The sequence below is a fragment of the Chiloscyllium punctatum genome, chromosome 40 (genome assembly GCF_047496795.1).
Source record: "Chiloscyllium punctatum isolate Juve2018m chromosome 40, sChiPun1.3, whole genome shotgun sequence".
In the NCBI taxonomy this organism is placed as follows: Eukaryota; Metazoa; Chordata; class Chondrichthyes; order Orectolobiformes; family Hemiscylliidae; genus Chiloscyllium; species Chiloscyllium punctatum.
The window spans coordinates 15,739,427-15,761,353 of record NC_092778.1 but is presented as its reverse complement, the minus strand read 5'-3'; the positions used below and the strand labels follow the sequence as shown (position 1 = coordinate 15,761,353).

The following is a 21,927-nucleotide window of genomic DNA, read 5'->3' as shown; positions in this document are numbered from 1 at the left end:
CAGTTAAACAAGTCAAAGAAATGCATACCAGAGCCAGGTAAACCTTGGTAACCAGACGATCTCTGAAACACCGATAGGCCTTGGCAGCTGCCAGCTTACTGAAAGCAATACACAGTGCTCCACTGGTGGAAAAGTCAAGCTGATGGCAAAATCTGTTCAGAAACATGAAAAAAAGTGATGGGAATCACAGCACAAATGCCTCTTGCCTTGCCTGAATGAACCAGACTTCAGATGGCACCCATAATCTGTCAAGCCTACATTAAGATTACACATTGAGACAATGGTATATGGCATGCCTTTTGGTGTATGAGCTGAAAATCAGATCACCATCATGATTACTAAGTTGAATTCTATTGTTTCTGATGTGTAACAAAAGACCTGGCGAAAAAGTAACGACACTGCTGTTAGCAGGAAACCCTTTGTCATCTAGATCTCTAATCCAACACAGGCCTCTTACACTACACACAATGACAAATAAAATATGAAATTAATTACCATAACCAAACCTTGGGTTATCAGTTTACACCTAGAGAGTTGGATAGTCGGTATACCAATTCCATTCTCAGTCTCTTTTATGCAAAGATACTGTCATAATAGTAGTAATGAATGGACTCTCAATTGTCATCAACTGATTTTAATACCCAAGACCTTCATAGACTAAAATAGTTTTAAAAATGAACAAACATGGATCTAAAATGGCTGCAGCAAACAACTGAGCATAGATTACGGCAAGTTTAAGAAAACCAATGTGGAATCAACAAAATTGTCTAAAGGCAAATTACCATTAAGAATGACATCATGGGTCAAGGAACTCATACTTTTGGTTTTAAACTACACTTGTATGAGAAGTTGCAATATTTTTAAACAGTTGTCTGTAACTATCCAGATTGGAAAGACAGAGCAGCCAGACATATGACATACTTCAGGAGTTGCCTGATAGAGCAACAAGAGAAAAATAAAATGGATTGCTAACAGCAAGGATGGTCAGTCTCCCCCTCCCCAGTTTCCTTTCCATCCTCTTTAAAGTCAGCAACTTTGATGAAATACCCTCCAGAGTTATAGAGACCTAATCTAATGTTTCTAATGAGATGGAGCTTCCTCAGTACGGAGTAAGTTTCAGATCTGTACAGTTTACTAAATAAATCCAGGAAATCTCAAGACCGCTGTACCACGGTCTGTCAAACCCATTTAGCAAAGAATATTTGTCTATTCGTGCTGTCTCAACTAAGCAAACAGTGACCCTGACAGCATGTACTACAACAACTTGCACCTTTCATATTAAATCTTCCTTCATTGGTTCTCTAATGCATTCTTCAACATACAATCAAATTACTTACATATTGGACAGTAAAAGTTAATATAGAAATTCCAGGTCTTGTTGAAATTCTGACAAAGAAGTTGCAAGTTTAAAATAAACACCAACTGTAAAGTTACTAAGAGTCTGGCTTTTAAACTCATTTGATCTACTGAAAATGGATTTTTTTTTGCAAAGTAACATTATAATATTTCTAACCTGTTTAGGCAGAAACCCAAGTCAACATATCTACAAAGGCTTGGGGGAGCTAGTGTTTCTGGCTTGCCAACATTTGCACTCTTGTGTGAACAGCAAAAGGTTTTAATGAACGTAACTACCTACAGAGGATGGGAAGAGATGTCATCTCATCTGAAGCTCTACAGATCCAGGCTCCAATTCCATGTGAATTAACTGGCACCATATCAACTAGCACTCTTGAGTAAAGTTATATACCTCAAATAATACGATCTATGCAATGTTTGAGGATTTATGCTGTAAATAAAGTATATTTGTGCTATGCTTACCCACTGCATTACATTTCTATTACTTACTGTGTGTTTTTATATTGATTTCAGAAGATGTGTTGATGTTATTACATATATTTTCTGAGCGATTTATGTCATGAAGCTTCACTTGGTCAGGGTTTACTGTGGCTATGCACACCTCTTGATTATCCAGAATATTTGATCAATCGGTATACTCCTAGTCCCAAAGGTACTGGTTAATAAAAGGTTTGCTTCACAACTCTAGTTGTACGATTCGTTAGAACTCTAGCCTCAGTTTTGTTTTAAGTAAAGCTGCTCCCAAAGGAACAGCTCTCTCTTTCCTGAGTACTGTGCCAGTGCTCCGTGATTTACTATATAAATGAGAGTTTCTTTAAGTTCCTTGCATGGGACAAATTCAGAGCACAGGAACATATCATGAACTCTAATAGTACAATTTAAGTGACATAAAATACTCACCTAAAGCCATAGTACGTATCTGGGTCAACAAGCTCAGGAAACCGGTGCTTCAATTGAGACTGGACAGTTAGGTTCTCATACCACATCTTACTATCAATGCGAATATCCCAGTGCTTGTTCACTACCAAGAAATCTGAGCTCTGGTATAGAATGCACAGGTTGTCTATTCTGGCAGTCTCCATATCACCGAGCCATGTCACATTTATCTAAGGGAAGACAAAAAAAAACTGAAGATAAGGCTCCGCCAGTTTAATACAAGGGGGACTGTTAACTTTAATGCAGAAATAAAAGACTGCAGCTATTAGAAAATCTGAAAAAAAGACAGAAAATAGATCAGCCACAATCTAGTTGAATGGTGAAGCAGTCTTGATGGGCTGACTCCTATATCTTTTTAGTAAGCTTATGGGAGGAAATGTGTGAAATTTCATCTTTCGTTCTGTGAACACCAATGACATTGCATCACATGTAGCAGATCTGTATCCTTCCCCACAATGCCTCAACTCTGGCTGGATAACTGCTGGGAGATGTCATTCATGTGAAATTTCAAATGTCCCTCGACCAGATTCCTACCATTGGTCAGTCAATCATCAGACAACCCCCACTTTTCAATGTGGCTTGGTTTTGATTTTTGAAAATTTGATCACACTAATGTATCACATTAAGGGAATGATGCCTATGAGTGGTCTGTTTGATCCCTACCTGCACATTCTAGGTTGCTGTACAGTTTTGGCAGCCAGTGCTGGTGTACTGACTGCTGAAATTTTCTCCAAGTGTATAGTGGGTAGGATACAGCCACTGTCTTTGCACCCCATACAACTGTAATGAACACCATTCCCATTGATGCCATCCTGTCCCTAGCCAGTAACTCAAACTTAAGTGGACCCTGAGCCAATTTTCTGACCCCATATTCTTTTTCACTACCACAAATAATCTACCTCCATAACATCACACCGATCCTTCATCAGCTCATCGGCTATGATACCTTCAGCAATGCCTCTGGTACGTCTACACTCGACTACTACAAATGCTTCCCTCATCAGAATCCGACCTTATACACTCTCCAAATATCTCTTCTGAGCATCTTTTCTGAAGTTCAGTGACTAGAACTCAACCCTTCTATTTATGGGGTTCACAGTTCTATACATTGGAGCAATTTATTCCAGCAATACCTACAGACAATACTTCAAAGATGACATTCACAACCTGTGAGCCTATTGTTGAGTGCATATGCTGTGTAGTACAGTTCATGCCTTGAAAGGGTTAACAGAAATCCAAAGATCAACCTCATCTATTGGGATGTAAAGGAGTGCCCCTGTTGAAGCTAGCCAGTTCCCTCCAGGTTTTGCATGCGTTTACCAGAGTGTCATGGACTCACGGGAGTTTAGAAGAATAAGAGGTGACTTTATTAAAACATTCAAGATTCTCAGGCTAGATGTAGAGATGTCATTTCCCCTTGTGGAAGAGTAATGGACCATAGGACATAGTCTCAGAGTAAGGGGTTACATATTTGGGACAGAAATGAGGAAGAATTTAATTTCTCAGAAGGTTGGGAATCTTGTGTATTGTTTACCAGTAAAGGCTATCATTACTGGATCTTTAGATAAATTCAAGGTTGAGAGTGACAGACTTTTAATCAGTAAGGAAATTAAAGGTTGTGGGGAAAGGCAGGAAAGTGGAGTTGAGGATGATTGGTTCAGCCATGATCTCATTGAATGGCAGAACAGATACATTAAATGGCATACTTCTGCTGTTATATCTTATGGTCCATACGACTCATCTAAAACGGTTCTGAAGAAAGCAAAACAAAAATTGCTGGAAAAGCTCAGCAGGTCTGGCAACATCTGCGGAGAGAAATCAGTTACCGTTTTGGGTCAGGTGGCCTTTCCTCAAATGAGTTCAGATCAGCTGACCCCCCTCCTGAGGAAAACTCACCTGATCCAAAACATTAACTCTCATTTCTCTCCACATATACTGCCAGATCTGCTGAGCTTTTCCAACAATGTCGGTTTTTGTTTATGATTAACAGCAACCACAGTTTTTTTTTCAGCTTCTGTTCTGAAAAAGGATCACTGGAATGGAAACATTAACTCTTGATTTCTCTCCACAGACTTTACCAGATCTGCTGAGGTTTTTTCAGCAATCCCTGCTTTCATTTCATCTAAAACGGTGTCATTCATTTTCTAACTCATGTAAAACCATTCGCTCTTTAAAATTTGCACCTGGTTTTCAAACTCCTGCACCCCTCCAGGATTCCTGCCCTCCTTCACATTTGGCCTTTTGGTTGACCATGACTGCTCCTGCCCCAGCATCAGTGGGCAGACTTCCAGCTGCTGAGTTCTGAGGAACACTCACAACGGACTAGAAATGCTAAGCCTTGTTTCTTTTTTCCCTGTCTGTCCACAGATGCTGAGTTTCCCCATCACTTTCTGCTTGTACTGCAGATTGCCAGCATCCTCAGTGTCCTGCTTCTGGCTTTAATTCAGTTGCTTGGGTCCAAAGCTCTGGGAAGGCTCTCTATAATAAAACCTACCTTACAACACACAAGAGACCCTCCGATCTAAAACGTGACGCCCTGGGCCTAGTGTACCCATCTATCTGGCAGAGGCCTCGGCCTTCTTCCTCTCAGGCTCCCCACAACATTGCAGTCCTGGACATCCCAAGCCCCACCCCGCCTGGAGAGACGGCCAATCAAAAAAGAGAGGCCTCCGTCCCACGGCTGTGATGGACAGCCGCTTCGACCGATCCCTGTTTGGGGGGGGGGGGGGGGGGGGGGGTGTCTATGACGTCACGGTGACCCCTCCCCTGGAAGTGGTTACGGGGTCGATTTGGCGGCAAGTTTGTGTTGGTTGGGAAGATGGACGGAGACTGGGAGGACGAGGAGGACCGCTTCGAGAGTCAGTTCGCCGACGAACTGGAAGTTCTGTCCGAAATTAGTCAACAAACTCGGGGTAAAGCGAGCCGTTCCCCCCCCCCCCCCCCAAACCTGGACCGTCCCGGTCCGATCGGGAGAGCGGCGCTGCCGTTTGTTTGTTTGTTTTCTCACTCTCTGTCCCGTTGATGTGATTTGGAGAGGTCGGTGTTGGACTGGGGTGTACGACGTTAAAAATCACACAAAACCAGGCCATAGTCCAATAGGTTTAATTGGAAGCACACCAGCTTTCGGAGGTGGTTGTGGAGGGCTCAATCCTAACGCACAGAATTTATAGCAAAAATTACAGTCTGATGTAACTGAAATTATACGTTGAAGGATTGATTGTCTGTTCAGTTGCATTCTCGGGTTAGCTGTTATCAGTGGTGATAGCTAGACAATATGTTGAAGGTGTTGGCCCTCCGTGTTCTCTGTCTAAACCATGATGTTTAGATTAGATTATTTACAGTGTGGAAACAGGCCCTTCGGCCCAACATGTCCACACTGACCCGCTGAAGCGCAAATCACCCAGACCCATTCCCCTACATTTACCCCTTCACCTAACACTTTGGGCAATTTATATGGCCAATTCGCCTAACCTGCACATTTTTCTTTTGGACTATGGGAGGAAACCCACACAGACACAGGGAGAACGTGCAAACTCCACACAGAGAGTCACCTGAGGCGGGAATTGAACCTGGGTCTCTGGCACTGTGAGGCAGCAGTGCTAACCACTGTGCCCCCTCACTTTTTAAGATTAGAATCAATCTAAGCACCATGGCATAGACAGAGAACACAGGGGGCTAACACATATTGTCTAGCTATCATTGTTAATAGCTAACCTGAGAATGCAATCTTTTTTAAAAAAAGGTTTTGTGATTTATACATGAAAGAAGTGAAACTATCATGGTATTCTAACAGAAGAAAGGCTTAACAGACAATCAATTTTTCAATGTATAATTTCAGTTACATCACACTGTAATTTTTGCTATAAATTCTGTTAGGAGTGAGCCCTCCACACCGACCGTCTGACGAGCATCCCGTTCCCCTACGACTTATAACCCCACACTTCCCATGGCTTACCCACCTGCATATCTCTGCAAACTGTGGACCAATTTAGCATAATCTGTACATCTTTGGACTGTGGGAGGAACCCGGAGTAACTGGTGGAAACCCACACAGACATGGGGAGAATGTACAAACTCTACACAGTCACTGGAGAGTGGAATCAAACCCGGCTGTGAGCCACCAGTGCTAACCGCTGAGCTGCACCCTCCCCCCAAAAAAAATGGAAGAGATTGTGGATTTTGGTGTAGACAAAAGACCTGTGGAAAAGTGCTGCAGTGCATGTGGCAGATACTGTTATTTGCTACCACTGTGCATCTTTGGTGGAGGAGGTCAATGTTTTAAGTTAATGCATGGGGTGGAGATAAGGCAAGCTGTTCTGGATGATGCCAAGCTTTACCAAATTTAGTTATTCCTCTTGGAGTCAGACTTGTAGAGATGTACAGCATGGAAACAGACTCTTCAGTCCAACTCATCCATGCCAACCAGATATCCTAATCTAGTCCCATTTGCCAGCACTTAGTCCATATCCCTCTAAATCCTTCCTATTTATATACCCATCCAGATGCCTTTCTTGTGGTTTTGGAGCTGTACTCATCCAAGAAATTAGGAGAAAGTAGCACTGCCGATGCTGGAGAGAAGAGTCGAAAAGTGCGGAGCTGCAAAAGCACAACAGATCAGACAGCATCCGGGGAGCAGGAGAGTCGATGTTTTGGGTTTAAGTCCTTCATCAGGAATGTGGAGTGGGAACGGGGCTGAGAGATGAGTGTGGGGTTCAGCCCCCTACCCTTCCCCTCTCTCTTCCCTTCACCCCCCCCCATCGTATAATTTATACTACTATTTATACTATAGGGCTGGTGGGAAGGTAGGGAGCTGAAGACCATCCCCATATTTATCTCTCAGCCCCGTTCCCATTTCACATTCTTGATGAGGGACTAAGCTCAAAACGCCAACTCCCCTGCTCCTCTGATGCTGCCTGTTGTGCTTTTCCAGCTCCACACTTTTTGACTCATTCAAGAAAGTTCAGAGTATTTCACCATATCCCGAATTGTGCCTTGTAGCTGGTGATCAGGCTTTGGGGAATAAGAGAAATTATTCACTGTAGGATTCCTAGATTCTGACTTGTGATTGTAGTTGCAGAATTTAAATGACAATGATTCAGATCAGTTCTTCAACAGTGATTTTCTCTTTCAACCCCCCCCCCAATATTGATTGGAATTCAGCAATATAATGTATGGAAGCAAAGTTTGGATTCACTCTTGTTAAAGATGGTCATTATCTAACACTGTGCCTCTTAGTTAATGGACATGTTTGGGAGATTAGAGACAGTTGTCACTGCAGAATTCCTGGCCCCTGACCTACTTTGGCAGTCACAGTATTTTTATAGCTGAATTTATGATTAATTTGCTGAATGACATTCAAATAGTAACTGCCAGAAAGTATATGGATATACATTTTGGCAATGGCATGCAGGTTACTTAGCACTTGTCAGCTCAAACCTGAATGTTGTCCATGTTTTGTTGTGTGCAGACACTTGCTGTTTGGTTATCTAAGGAGTTGTGAATAGTATTGAATGCTGTGCGGTTATAATTGAACAATCACACTTCTGCCTTGTTTTGGCTAAGGAGACTATACTGAGGAATTTCTTCAGTGACATCCTGAGGCTTGCTCACTGTCCTCAGGTAAACCCCAGTTGGCTGCCTGTATCCTAGTATCAAGATTTGATTATGTTTACTAACCTTGTACCCTGTAAACAAATTTGTATCTACAACAGTGTTTCTCAACGGGGGCGGAAGCTCCCCCTGAGGGGTGTTTGCCTTCCTTCAGTGTGCATTGAAGTCGAAGGAGGTGGTAAGGGAGCACTGAACGACATTGTAGAGAGCTTACCAATCACTTGGAAGACTGTCGTGTCCTTGAAGGACATTGCTGTGTACAGATGGATAGTCGCATAACAGGAGTCTGTTATTTTCCTTGCACCCATGGAGACATGCAGTGTGATTGGTTGCTGCGCTATTACTGATAGTCTTCTCTGAGAATGGCAAACCATTTGAACTTGTTCGCAGTTGGCACTGATTCTACTGCTGAGATCAATATCACCTAACTCGTGTCTCTTCTACGAAGACAAAATGCAGCTTTTCAACTGTTCTACCAGGTGGCAGAATGAATGCACATTACAGCTAATTAGCCAATCAAATTTTGCCACTTGTCTGAATGTCTTAAAATTATTGTGATAAGGTAATACCCATGATTCCATCAGGGTATTCGAGCGACAGTGTAAAAATGGCCTCATCAAGCAAGAAAAAGTGCAGGCAGTATAGCATGGGCTATTTGCGATATGGCTTTTTTTTTCCCTTTTTTTTGTGTGTGTGTAGATGTGCGACACAGTGAAAGACACTAAGTGCACGAATCTTTATTCAATTTCCACCACCAGGAAGATAGGAAAGACACCAGAGTGGCCAGTGACAAGCACTGCCCTTCAAACCAAAAGGGTAATGCTGTGTGATCAAAACAGCGATATGGCTTTATTCAATCTCCATCTAATAAGCAGCTACCACTGTGCTTCCTCTGTGAACAAAGTTTTTCCAATGAGGCCATGAAGTCTTATTAAACATTTGGAAAAGAAACACAGTGACAAAAGGGACAAAGATTTGGCTTATTTTCAAACATTAAAGAATAAATTCAATCAGCGACCAACGATTTCCACTGCTTTTTCAAAGACGGGAGCCACAAATGTGGATGGCCTTGTGGCATCATACAACATAGCGAAGCTAATTGAAAAATGTGGTAAACGTCATTCCGTGGGTGAATCGTTGATGCTTCCAGCTATTGTTGAAGTATTACCAACTGTGCTACATCAGGAACCATCAATGACTATCAAGTGTATTCCTCGTAGCAACGATTCTGTGAGAAGGCGCATCAATGAAATGGCCTCAAATGTTGAGGATAAATTATGCTCCCTTTTGATATCAAAAGAAATCGCCTGACAAATTGATGAAATACTATATGCGGAAATCAAGCTTTACTTTTCGGGTATGTACGTTTCATCGACAAAAATTAAATACGAGAACTACTTTTTGCTCTGGATCTACCGACAGATATCAAAGGTAAGACTATCTTTGACTGCGTCAAGGATTATTTTGATTAAAAAGTCTGTTCCCCTCAAAAACATTGTTGCTTGTACTACGGATGGCGCGCGTGCTTTGACTGGACAACATCGGGGATTTGTTGCATTATTAAAGAAAGATGTGCCACATGTTTTCACAGTACGCTACATTATCCATCGGCAGCATCTGGCTGCAAAGAAACTTAGTGAAGCCCTCAACCATTCTCTACTAGTGGTGATAGATGTGGTAAATTATATAAAGAGACATGCTCTGAATGAACAACTTCTCCGCCAACTCTGTATAGATAATGAAGATGAATTTCTGTAATTGCTGCTACATACAGAAGTGAGATGGCTCTCGAAAAGAAAATGCCTCAATTGTTTCCATGAACTGTTTGATTCTATCATCGAATTCCTACACAGAAATAATGAAAACCTTCGTATGAAAGCCGAAACCGTAAAACACGACTGTGCATATCTTGCGGATATATTCGATAAGTGCAATTCGCTGATCATGCAGATACAAGGAGATAATGAGTTTCATAAAAGCAAGGAATGCTGTTACATCTTTTATTGCAAAACTTGATCTCTTTCATCGGAATATCTGTCGTCGTGAGTTTTACCAGTTCCCGAGTTTAAACAATATCACAGAGGATGTTACTAATGATCAATTACTTACCTACTGAGCTCACATTTGTGCACTGCAGGATGATATGAAAATACGATTTGCTGATCTTATCGAGATGGAGATCCCTACATGGCTGACTGACCCCTTTATCTCATGCTCAGAAGAAATGGACATTCGACTTCAGGAAAAAATGATAGAGATCCAAAATGACACTGCAATGAAAATTCGGTTTTTGCAAATTTTTTTGGATTTTGGGCCCCTTTTTTGGATTCAAGATGCCACCTGATGTCGTTTCTGCTATTAAGTGGTTTGCACGACCATTTCCTACCTCTTATTTGGTTGAGAAAGGATTCAGTGCCATCGCCAGAATACAAGATAAGACCCGCAATTGCATGATGTTGTTCAGTGTGGTGAGCTGAGATTGCTTTTGACAAAAATTGAACCAATTGTATATGATTTAGCAAGACAACATGAACCACTAGGATCACATTGACTATTTTGCTATCACAGACTAAATTTTATACAGAGTGAGCCAAAAGTAGGTGGACAATAAGAACAGTAGTAAATGATAACATTCATTTTTTTGTGTATAAAACATATTTCATAAAAGTTTTCCGTTTTCAGCACTGCAGTGTATTGCAGTTATATGTGCAAAAACAGACTTTGGTGATTTGGGGGCATTGCATGATTTCAAGGATAAGAAGGGGGCGTTGAATACAGAAAGGTTGAGAAACACTGCTCTACAAGATTCTGTCATCTAAATTTCAACTCTTTTTAAAGTGATTGATCATAATTGGTATTTTAAGCCATATTTTAAAATGGCAGTCATTTCTCTGACATCTGTTTCTGTTCAATTCATGCCATTTTTTATTTGTTTCTGTTCAATAAGATTATTTAGAAATAGGAGCAGGAATAAGCCATCTGGCTTTCAAGACTACTCTGCCATTCAATAAGCTATCAACTCACTTGAGCATCGTTTCATGTGTACTCTGCCTAGAGGTGTGTCCTTGTTTCCTCCTGAGCTAGTTCTTTGGCAGTGCTTTTTGTCAGTGGTTTGTTGTCAGGGTCAAGGCAAAGAAGTAGGCCTATGTCCACCTCAGCCAGAATTGGAATTGAACCGAGATCTTCTGATCAATGTGCTATATATCTAGCTACAGGCACCAGATATCTGTTTAACCTTGCCTTGAATATATTCAATCGACTTGCCTCAACTTTCCTCATTCCTGAAGAAGGGCCTATGCCCGAAACGTCGATTCTCCTGTTCCTCGGATGCTGCCTGACCTACTGCACTTTTCCAGCAACACATCTTCAGCTCTGATCTCCAGCATCTGCAGTCCTCACTTTCTCCTGCCTCAACTTCACTAGAGTTAGACAAATCAAAGATTGAAGGCCTGTTAAGAAAATACATTTTTCCTCATTCGTCTAGATTCCAATGCGTGAAGGTCCAACTTAGCCAGAATAAGACTTCCCTACTTTCAGTTTACCTAATATGCTAATATTGGAGTGAAGTGAATGTTATGACCATTTTTTGTCTGTTCCTGTTTGTAGAGGTATTTGCTCATATGTGCTGCTCAGAATAAATGAAAATAAATGCAAAAAAATTTAGAAAAGATTGATATAACAGTTCTCACCAAGACTTTGCACCTGAAACATTAACTCATCTAGATGTAGGTTTGCTTGCTGAGCTGGAAGATTCATTTTCAGATATTTTGTCATTATCTAGGTAACATCTTCAGTGAGCCTCCGGACAAAGCACTGCTGATGATTCCTGCTTTCTATTTATATGTTTGGGTTTCTTTGGGTTGGTGATGTCATTTCCTGTTCTTTTTCTCAGGGGGTGGTAAATGAGGTTCAAGTCAATGTCTTTGTTGATAGAGTTTTGGTTGGAATGCCATGCTTCTAGGAATTCTCATGCGTGTCTCTGTTTGGCTTGTCTTGGGATGGATGTGTTATCCCAGTGGAAGTGGTGTCCTACCTCAGCTGTATGTAAGGATACTAGTGAGGGAGGGAAAAATTCTCAAAGAATTAATCAATACTTGGAAATGCAGGATTGATCAAGGATAGTCAACACTGATTTATTGCAGGGGGAATCCTGTCTGACTGATGTAATTGAGATTTTGAAAAAGTGACTACATTGATTAAGGTAGTGCAGTTGATATGGTTTAAGTGGACTTCAGTAAGGCCTTTGACCAGGTTTGCAAATGGAAGGCTGGCCCAAAAGTTAAGAGCCTTTTTGATCCCATGGGATCCAAGGCAAACTGGTAAACTGAATCTAAAATTGACTTACAGGCTGGAGGCAAGGAATGACGATGGAGCAGTATATTTGTAATTAGAAGCTTGTGACCAGCAGTGTACCAAGGGATTGGCACTGGGACTCTTGCTGTGTGTTATGTACATTAATGACTTGGATGTGAATGTAGAATTAATTAGTAAGTCTGCATGTGACATGAAAACGAGCATATTGTTGATAGTGAGGAGGATGGTCTCGGGCTACAGTCTGATATTGATCAACTGGTAAATTGGAATGGGCAATGGCAGATGGAATTTTATCTTGAGAAATGTGAGGTTATGCATTTTTGGGGGCTAACAAGGGAAGGATATACACCAAGAATATTAGGTATCTAAGTAGTACTGAGAAACAAAGGAATCATGGTATGCAAGTCTGTAGATCCCTGTAGGTGTCAGCACAGGTAGAAAGGATGGTGAAGGCGGCAAATGGGATGCTTACCTTCATTAACCGGGCTTAGAATATAGGAGCAAGGAAGTCTTGTTACAACTTAATAAACCATTGGTTAGGCCACACATGGAATACTGTGTGCAGTTCTGCTCGTCAGCTATCAGAAAGATGTGATTGCAGTGGAGAAGGTGCAAAATAGATTCACCAGGGTATTGCCTGGGATGAAAAGTCTCAGGAGGAGAGACTGGATAGGCTAGGTGTGTTTTCCTTAGGGGAGAAGACAAAAGGGGGATCTGGTTGACGTATACAAAATTGAGTCGAAAAGTGTAGCGCTGGAAAAGCACAGCATGTCAGGCAGCATCCTAGGAGCAGGAGAGTTGACGTTTTGTGCATAAGCCTTTCTGCTCCTCATGCTATCTGGCTTGCTGTGCTTTTCCAGCGCCACACTTTTTGACTCTGACTCTCTAGCATCTGCAGTCTTCATTTTCTCCTCTTAATCAAAATTAGGAAAGGCCTAGAAAGATTAGATCGTGAGAATCTCTTCCCCATGGCAGACATGACCAGGACCAGAGGGATAAGTAATTTAGAGGAGATCTGAGGAGAAAAAGAAATTTCACCCAGAAGGTGGTAGAAATATGGAACATTCAGCCTGAAAGGCTGATGGAGGCAGCTATCTCTCAACATTTTAAGAAGCATCTAGATGAGTACTTACTATGCCCCAGCATTTTAAGCTTTGGACCAAGTGCACGTCAATGGATTAGTGTAGTTTGGTATTTGTTTGTTAGTATACATATAGGGGTTGATGGGCCTGGTTTTGTGCCATATGACTCGATGACTTTACTGATGCTGACTGATATTTCAAACACTTTCTGAGCAGGCTGGATAGAGTAGATAGGGAGATGCTGTCCAACTCATAAATAAGAATGAGAGTGTGTAGACTTAAAATGATGTACGAAAGACATAAGGGTGATGTTAGAATAAACTTTTTCACACAGCAAGTAGTTACCCAGGCATTGCATTCCATGCCCTATGTGGTGAAGGCTTATTCAATTGAGGCATTCAAGAGGACATTGGATGGTTCTGAATATAACTGGTATGTGGTGATAAGGCACTAGGTTGACAGTAAGATTGATACTAGGTAACAACTGAATAGGCTGAATAGCCTCATGCAATATAACTACAGGTGGAATTTAATTGAGATAAATGGAAGGTGCTGCATTTTGGAAAGGCACGTCAGAACAGGACATATTCACTTAATGGGAAGGTGAACAAAATGTTGCTGAACAAAGAGACCTTGGAGTGCAGGTTCATAGTTCCTTGAAAGTGGAGTCCGAGGTAGATAGGATAGTAAAGAAGGTTTATTTTCCTTTATTGGTCAGAGCATTGAGTATAGGGGTTGGGAGGCCATGTTGCATCTGTACAGGACATTGGTTAGGTTACTTTTGGAATATTGTATGTAATTCTGGTCTCCCATCTATCGGAAGGGTGTTGTGAAACTTGAAAGTGGTCAGACAAGATTTACAAGAATATTGCCAGGATTGGAAGATTTGAGCTATAGGGAGAGACTAAATAGGACTCCAGGGCTCTTTTCCCTGGAGAGTCAGAGGTTGAGGGATGACCATTGAGGGATGACCATATAGAGGTTATTAATCATGAGGGGCATGGATAGGGTACATAGGCAAGGTCTTTTACCTGGGGTGGGAGAGTTCAGAACCAGATGGCATAGGATTAAGGTGAGAGGGGAAAATTTTACAACGGACCTAAGGGGCAATATTTTGACAGAGGGTGGTACATGTATGGAATGAGCTGCCAGAGGAAGTGGTGGAGGCTGGTACAATTGAAAGGCATCTGGATGGGTATATGAATAGGAAGGATTTAGGAGGATATGGGCCAAGTGCTGGTAAATGGAATTAAGTTAGAGTAGAATATCTGGTCGGCATGGGCGAGTTGGACTGAAGGGTCTGTTTCTGTGCTGTGCATCTCTATGACTCTAATTCCATTATATTTGTTGGTTTCTCTTGATTCTTGAACTGTCCTAAGTTTTCAATTGCTCCAACCCCCTGCTTTTAGGCAGCGTTTTCAGGGAAAATGTCCTAGATCTAGCTAAAATGAGTCTGCTCCGTAATTTGTCTAGAATAATAGTCCAGTCAGTTTGATATTGAGAGACAATGAGAGTGTACCAGATGATAATTTAGCAGCATTGTCACTGGCAGTTTAAAAAAAGTGAATTTAAAATGCTTGATTCAGCTGGTTGCAGAGATGGTAATGTTGGTGGAAAGATGGGAATTGGAAATCAACAGCCCAGGGTATCTGTTATTCCTGATTTCAATCGTAAAACCTCCCCTGGAAATTGGTATGTTGTTAATCCTGAGGCCAGGATTGGGGTTAGCTCAATATCTGCTGTGTCAATGCTGTCAAGTCTGAACCCAGACATGATTAATGGCTGTTTGTGCACAACATTTGTAGGTGATCAACTTACCTGACCTACTTTGGGTCATATTAATTAGGGTTGGGAAACACATCAGTTTTTGCTAAGTAATGCAAGTCCCAGTCTTGTAGCCAAATTGCTGTTAATTGAACACACATCACAATGCAGAGTTGGTGCAGAAATATTCTTGAATCCAAAAGCAATCATCTGATGTTTCAGAAATTCCGAGCTAGTGGGTCAGATATTTTTCCTCAATTTTAAATGTAATTTGCATGTGGAGGAAAGCCTTCACAGCCCGAATTTGTAACATGACAGATGAAGACGATTGTGCTAGCTGCTCTGCTTTTAAACTCTCAAAAAATGGAATGATGGCCAGTAGCCCACAAGTTTTTCAATACTTCTATTACATGCTAATCAAAGAAGTGAAATAGCTAAAATAAAACTCATTTAGGACTTGACTATTTTTCTGAAGGCAGAATGTCTTTGGAACTCACTTCCTCAAAAGGCAATGGAAACAGAGTGAATATTTTTAAGGCAGAGATGGGTCAATTCTTTTGGGGGGGGCGTGGTTGGTGTGTGATGTTATTGTGGATAGATGAGAAGATGAAGCAATTAAATTAGCGATGATCTTATTGAGTGGCAGAGCAGGCTCAGGGAGCTGAGTTTCTTTTCCTGTTCTTAGTTCACATGTTTATATCACACTCTGTTTTGTATCACTGAATTTACCTGTTTCTTTCCCATAGATGATAACTTCACCTCTGCATTGAAGCAGTCCAGGTTTCGGCGTGGTGAACAGACTTTTGAAGAAGCCCTTGCTGTAGGGGACAATGTTGCCAGGAATGGCCCAAATGTCAACACCCAGACTCAGGAACAAACAAAGCAACAGGATACAGTGGTCTTGGGTAGCTCTGCTAGGAAACGAGATCTTGATACCCTCCACTCTGCTGAAGAAGAGGAATTCCTTGACCATCTGCTAGACCAGAATCAAGAGCAAGGAACGAGTACGTAAGCTAGCTACGTGAAGCAAGGAACAGCAAAATGCTCATAATTTCCTCTACAGTTAGTAGCTTTTATGTTGATTTGTGCTCATTAGAAAAATGTTTAATTACATTCATGGGTGCAGAATTAATCAGTTGGCATTCACGTGAAAAGGTAAATTTAACAAAAGTTGTACTTACTCCTGGCAGAAAACCCTCTGCTTTGGGAGTGCATTTCAGGAGTCTGTTACAAAAGGTCAGCAGGGTCCAGTAGGATTTTCTGTTTATTGTAAATCCAGCAGATGAACTGACAAGGGATTTGTACCAGTTGGTGGAATTCTGAATTGTGGAATAAGGAATTCTGCACAACTCATTGCTTAATAACTTCTTTCATCACAGTAACTCCCAGGCTCAAGAAGCCCAGGCTGGGTGCCATGAAAAGGCTGAATTTTATGTCACAGCTCAGTTCAGGCGAGCCTCCTCTGCCAGATGATGACATCACGCCGCCCTCATCACCGGATGACCTCCCTCAGAGCCGACACCCCGGGTAGGCTGTGGATGAACAGCTACTTCAGCTCACTTTGTTGTCTTCCTTTGTTCCCTCTCCCCTCGAGATATTTTCCTGTGTTTGCACAGTTTCTAAAGTTAGTTTCATGATAGCTGGCTGTGCTCTTGTCATCATCAGTGCGGCATGGTGGCTCGGTGGTTAGCACTGCTGCCTCACTGCGCTAGGGACCTGGTTTCGATTCCAGCCTTGGGCAACTGTCTGTGTGGGGTTTGCACAATCTCCCCATGTCTACGTGGGTTTCCTCCCACAGTCCAAAAATATGCAGGTTAGAGCAGATTGGCCATGCTAAATTGCCCATGGTGTTCAGGGATGTGTACGTTAGGTAAATTAATCAGGGGAAATATTGATTGAAAGCAGAATGGCTCTGGGTGGCTTAGTCTTCAGAGGGTCGGTGTGGACTTGCTGGGCCAAAGGGCCTGTTTCCACAAGAGGAATTCGAAAACTCTAATTCTAATTACCATCTCTTCCAATGAATGACAACTTCAATAACTTCACTGCAATTCCTCAATAGCTTCTTCCTTTTAAGTCATCTTGCATTTTTTAACTTGTGCTAGTTTTGAAACTCATTTATCTTTCTACTTGGAGACTAGGACAGTGACTTCACTGAGAAAAATTATAACATTTGTCTTAGGCTTGCATCTAGTATCAGTGCTATTTGAAGTATGTTATATCCCACAGAAATATAATTAATTATATTTATTATTTTTATTAATTCATTCTCAGAAAATGGCTTGCTTCTGCCAAGGTTAACATTTTCTCTTGAGAAGATGTACCAGAGATGAGAGTTCAAGTCACAATATAGCAACTGAGTGACTTAAATTCAGTTAATTAAACGAAGCCTGGCATTGAAAATCTAGAATTACTAACAGTTACCATGAAACTATTGAATTAACAAAAAGCTTATTGGATTCACTCTTGAACCCTTGGGAAGTAAATCCATGCCTGATCTGGCCTACCTGTTGCTTGAACACACAGTAATGTAGTTGGCTGTTGAACCACCAAAATGGCTGAGCAAACTTCTCACTTGTATCAGTCCATTCAGTACGAACCGCTGGGCATTGCGCATTACTCATGTAACCCCACTGACCCTGCAAACCTTCCTTATTAACATCTGGAAACTTATAACGAAATTAGGAGAGTTGTCCAACATACTACTCGAACAACAACCTGACATAACCATATTCTCCGAATTCAGTCACTCTCCCAGACTCTTCTATATATGCTCCTGGGTATCACTTTTCATGCTAATAGGACATACCCACCATAAACAGCAAAACAGCAGTACATAGGATGGAGAGAATGGCTGTAGGAGTCCTCAACATTGACTCCGAATCAGAAGATACTTCATGGCATTAGGTCAAATGTGGCTAAGGAAGTGTCCTTCTGGTTACCATGGGCTGACCTCCCATGTTGATGCTTTAATACTTCTCCATATCGAATATCCTTTGTAAGAAGCTCCAACAGTAACATTGGGTGGAACTTTAACACCCATCACCTATCATAGTGACTCAACACCACTATAGACCAAGCTGGCTGAGACCAGAAGAATGTCTCCCATACCCAGCTTCTGACAGCTGGTGAGAGAACCAATAATAGGGGGAAAAAACCTGCTTGACCCCTTTGACTGCACAAAATGTGCAGACAAAGCTGTCCGTGACATTAGTAGCAGTGACCACTGCACAGTCCTTGTGAAGACATCTGTGTTGTGTTCTTTGCACCAACACAAAACTGGGTGTCCATGCATGGTGTGACGTTTATAAGGTGCGCTGCTACAACACAACAGAGCTCCTGTAGCAGCACGTTCTAAATCTGTGACCTAGCAAACCAAGGGCACATGAATGGAAGTGCCATCACCTACCTAAGTAACACAATCACCTCTCCATTACTTGTTCGAAATCTTGGACACTCTCTCTTAGTGTCCAGTGAGTCTGCCAACATCACACAAACTGCAGCATTTCATGGTAAATGTTGGCTTTGCCTGTGGTACCCACCACCTATAAATCAATATATAAGAAAAATCTTAGCCTTGAACATTTCTGTTGCTTGTACACCGTGAACAGGTAGGGAAGGAAAATCAGACAGGGAGCCACTCCACTGATTTTGTACCACCCAGTACTATACCCAAAAGTATAGTAGACATAGAACACATAGCTGGGTGTAATATAAGTGCATTATAAATGTTACAATAATTTTGTATGTGGAATTGCCTGTCATAGTCATAGAGAAATACAGCATGCAAACAGACCCTTCAGTCCAATTTATTCATGCTGACCAGACAACCCAAATAAATCTAGTCCCATTTGCCAGCATTTGGCCCATATCCATCTAAACCCTTCCCATTCATATACCCTCCAGATGCCTTTTAAATGCTGTAATTGTACCAGCCCCAACCACTTCCTCTGGCAGCTCATTCCAGACATGCACCACCTCTACGTGAAAAAGTCACCCCTTAGATCCCTTTTAAATCTTTGCCCTCTCATCCTAAACCTATGCCCTGTAGTTTTGGACTCTCCTAACTCTGGGAAAAGACCTTGTCTGTTTCCCCTATCCAAGTCCCTCATGATTTTATAAACCTCTCAGCCTCCAATGCTCCAGGGAAAATAGCCCCAGCCCTCTCCCTTTGGCTCAAACCTTCCAACTCTGGCAACATCCTTGTAAATCTCTTCTGAATCCTTTCAAGTTTTGAAACATCCTTCCTGTAACTTGCACATAATATTCCAGTAGTGACCTAACCAGTGTCCTGTGCAAGTGCAACGTGACCTCCCAACTCCTATATTCAATAAACAGACCAATAAAGGCAAGCATACCAATCGTTGCTTTCACCATTCTATCTGTGACTCCACTTGAACTATGAACTTGCACTCCAAGCTCTTTGTTCAGCAACATTCCCCAGGACCTGTCCATTAAGTGTATAAGTCCTGCCCTGATTTGCCTTTCCAAAATGCAGCACCTCACTTTTGTCTGAATTAAACTCCATCTGCCACTTCTCTGCCCATTGGCCCATCTGATCAAGATCCAGTTGTATTCTGAGGTAACAGTCTTTGGTGTCCACTACATCTCCAATTTTGTTGTCATCTGCAAACTTGTTAACCAATGTTCACATCCAAATCATTTATATAAATTATAATAAACATTGGACCCACAGGATGGACAATAAATGCTAGCCTAGCCAGTGATGCCCACACCAAACAAAAATGAAAAAACACTGTTACTAAACTCTACCAACAATTTGCGCACAATATCGAACATCACATTATGGTCGGTTTTTTGAAATGGCTCATTTTCTGTTTTGGGATTAATCATTGCTGTGAGACCAAGTGTGGAATTATATTTAATTGGTGGATTTGTCTCGTGTATTTGATTTCTTTCACCACTTTTTTTCTCTGCTTATGATCCAAATTGGACTTTATTAGTAACCTGGACCACTTAACCACCATCAAATTAACTCCCCCCCCCCCCCCCCCCCCCCCCCACCCCAGAAAGTTTGCTTCAAAGTTTGATTTAAAGCAAATCCTTTCCCTTTTCTTGCAAATTTGGCAAGTTGTCAATTTTTTTATTATACTGCCATTTGGCCGTAGTCTTGGAAGACCTTAAATTTGGAGAGTGTAAAACATGAGAGAACTGCCAGGAGAATGCTTGAATAGGCAAGTCTATTGATGACTAAGGTATGTTTCAGGATTTTATCAGCACTGACTGAAGAAAGGGCAAGGTTGAGTGATGTTGGAAATAGATGGTCCTGGTAATGTCATGGATTGGAGTTAAAAACTGAACCTGGGATCAGACATTACATGAAGAGTCACAAACAAGCTGTCGATCTCAGACTGGTGCCAGGAATCGGAATGGAGTTTGAAGTGGGGACCAAAATCAATTGTTTCAGTCTTTCTAATAGTTTCTTGAAGGAAATTTCTGCTTACTCCAGTAGTGAATACTGGAGCAGTCTGATAAAGTAGCAACACTACATGAGTCAGCTGAGGTGGTAGTTAAACAGAATTGGATGTCATCAGAGTACATGTGTAAAATACACATTTTGTCAAATAATTTATGCATTTTACCATACAATTAATTTATTTCAAAATAGTGTCTATTTATCTATCCTTGCTTGATGATCTGCAGCCCCACAGCCCCCTCAGATATCTGTACTCGTGTCTTTTGGACTCTTGAGCATCAAAAGTTTTAATTTCTCTATCCTTGGTGACTGTTCCTTTAGTTGCTTAGTTCTAAAGTTCTAGGTAGTCTTCCTGCACCCCACTTCTGACCCCTCTGACCAATCTTTTCATTGTCTGACCTATTGTCTACTAGTGTGTTTCGGGAGCTATCTTTGTTTATGATGCTAATGTGAAGAATCATGGACTTTTTTTATATTGAAAGAGCTATATAACTGTTGGTTGTGTTGTAGAGCTTTATGATGCTTGAACATGAGAAAATATGATGCAAGTGCTGGTCCTGCTGTATAAGTTGTACAAGAAGTTCTAATCTCTTTTCAGAAGTTCAAAGGTATCTAAACAGGACATTGCTGATTTAAGTGGCATGGCCCCCATGGAAGATGTTTCCTTTCAGACAATGACAAAGAGAGTTCTTAAACGACCTCCAGTTTTGGAAGATTATATCAAGGTGACATCATCTGATGGAACACGCGTTTACATGGTGCTGCAGGATGAAGACTCATCACCAGGCGTTGAGGTGAAAGCTTTGGACTGCCCAGCACTTTGTGAAATCACATTGCTTTTTCGGAATGTTTTCTGATGACCATGACATTACATTGAGACTGATTTTAGGCTGCTGTGTTGCAATGGTACTGTCCCTACCTCTGAGCCAGTAAACCTGGATTCAATGTTACGACACAACTCTGAAGCAGGTTGAGTTGAAAATAATCTGTTCAGACTGATTATTTAGGTATGTAGTGTTGAGACAGTCAACAAAGCCCCATCCCAAGAAGTTATCCAATCCAAGTTGCAGGTGTATTTTGGGAATAGAAAAAGAAGGGATGTAATAAAAGTTTTCAAAATTGTGATGGAACTGGCCAGAGTCCACTTGTAAAAAGGTTGAGAATGAGAGAACGTCGATTTCAAGAATTTGTAAAAATAAGCAAATGTGATGCAAGGGGAGAAAAATTGTCGTATAGTGAATAGTACAGGTCTGGATTGCAAAACTGGAGCTATGATGGAGTCAAGTTCATTCAAGGCATTCAAGTGGGCATTCGATTATTATTTGAACAGAAACAGTGTGCAATGTTATGGGAAAGACACATTTGACGAGCTAGTACAGACAGTATGGACTGAATGGCATCCTTCTGTGCAACAACTGGAATTGTAAGAGT

The 21,927-nt window shown here is 41.5% G+C and overlaps 2 protein-coding genes across 4 annotated transcripts in view; one reads left to right on the top strand and one right to left on the bottom strand.

Annotated features, from left to right (window-relative positions):
- rpusd1 (RNA pseudouridine synthase domain containing 1) overlaps positions 1-4,932 on the bottom strand; it is a 46,041-nt gene extending 41,109 nt beyond the window's left edge. For both annotated transcript variants that reach the window (XM_072559374.1, XM_072559373.1), the window contains exons 1-3: positions 4,787-4,932; positions 2,257-2,462; positions 29-152 (exon numbers count right to left, since the gene is read on the bottom strand). In XM_072559374.1, coding sequence (XP_072415475.1) covers positions 29-152; positions 2,257-2,438 — 306 coding nt within the window. In that variant the 5' untranslated portion in view covers positions 2,439-2,462; positions 4,787-4,932. The remainder of the gene's footprint in view (positions 1-28; positions 153-2,256; positions 2,463-4,786) is intronic.
- Positions 4,933-5,065: 133 nt separating this feature from the next.
- The window catches only part of chtf18 (CTF18, chromosome transmission fidelity factor 18 homolog (S. cerevisiae)), a 110,875-nt gene continuing 94,013 nt past the window's right edge, over positions 5,066-21,927 (top strand). The window contains exons 1-4 of one of the 2 annotated variants that reach the window (XM_072559368.1): positions 5,066-5,204; positions 15,809-16,066; positions 16,442-16,589; positions 21,098-21,290. In XM_072559368.1, the coding sequence (XP_072415469.1) occupies positions 5,111-5,204; positions 15,809-16,066; positions 16,442-16,589; positions 21,098-21,290 (693 nt within the window). In that variant the 5' untranslated portion in view covers positions 5,066-5,110. Of the gene's footprint in view, positions 5,205-15,808; positions 16,067-16,441; positions 16,590-21,094; positions 21,291-21,927 lie in introns of both variants that reach the window. The other variant, XM_072559367.1, reaches the window with a different exon arrangement.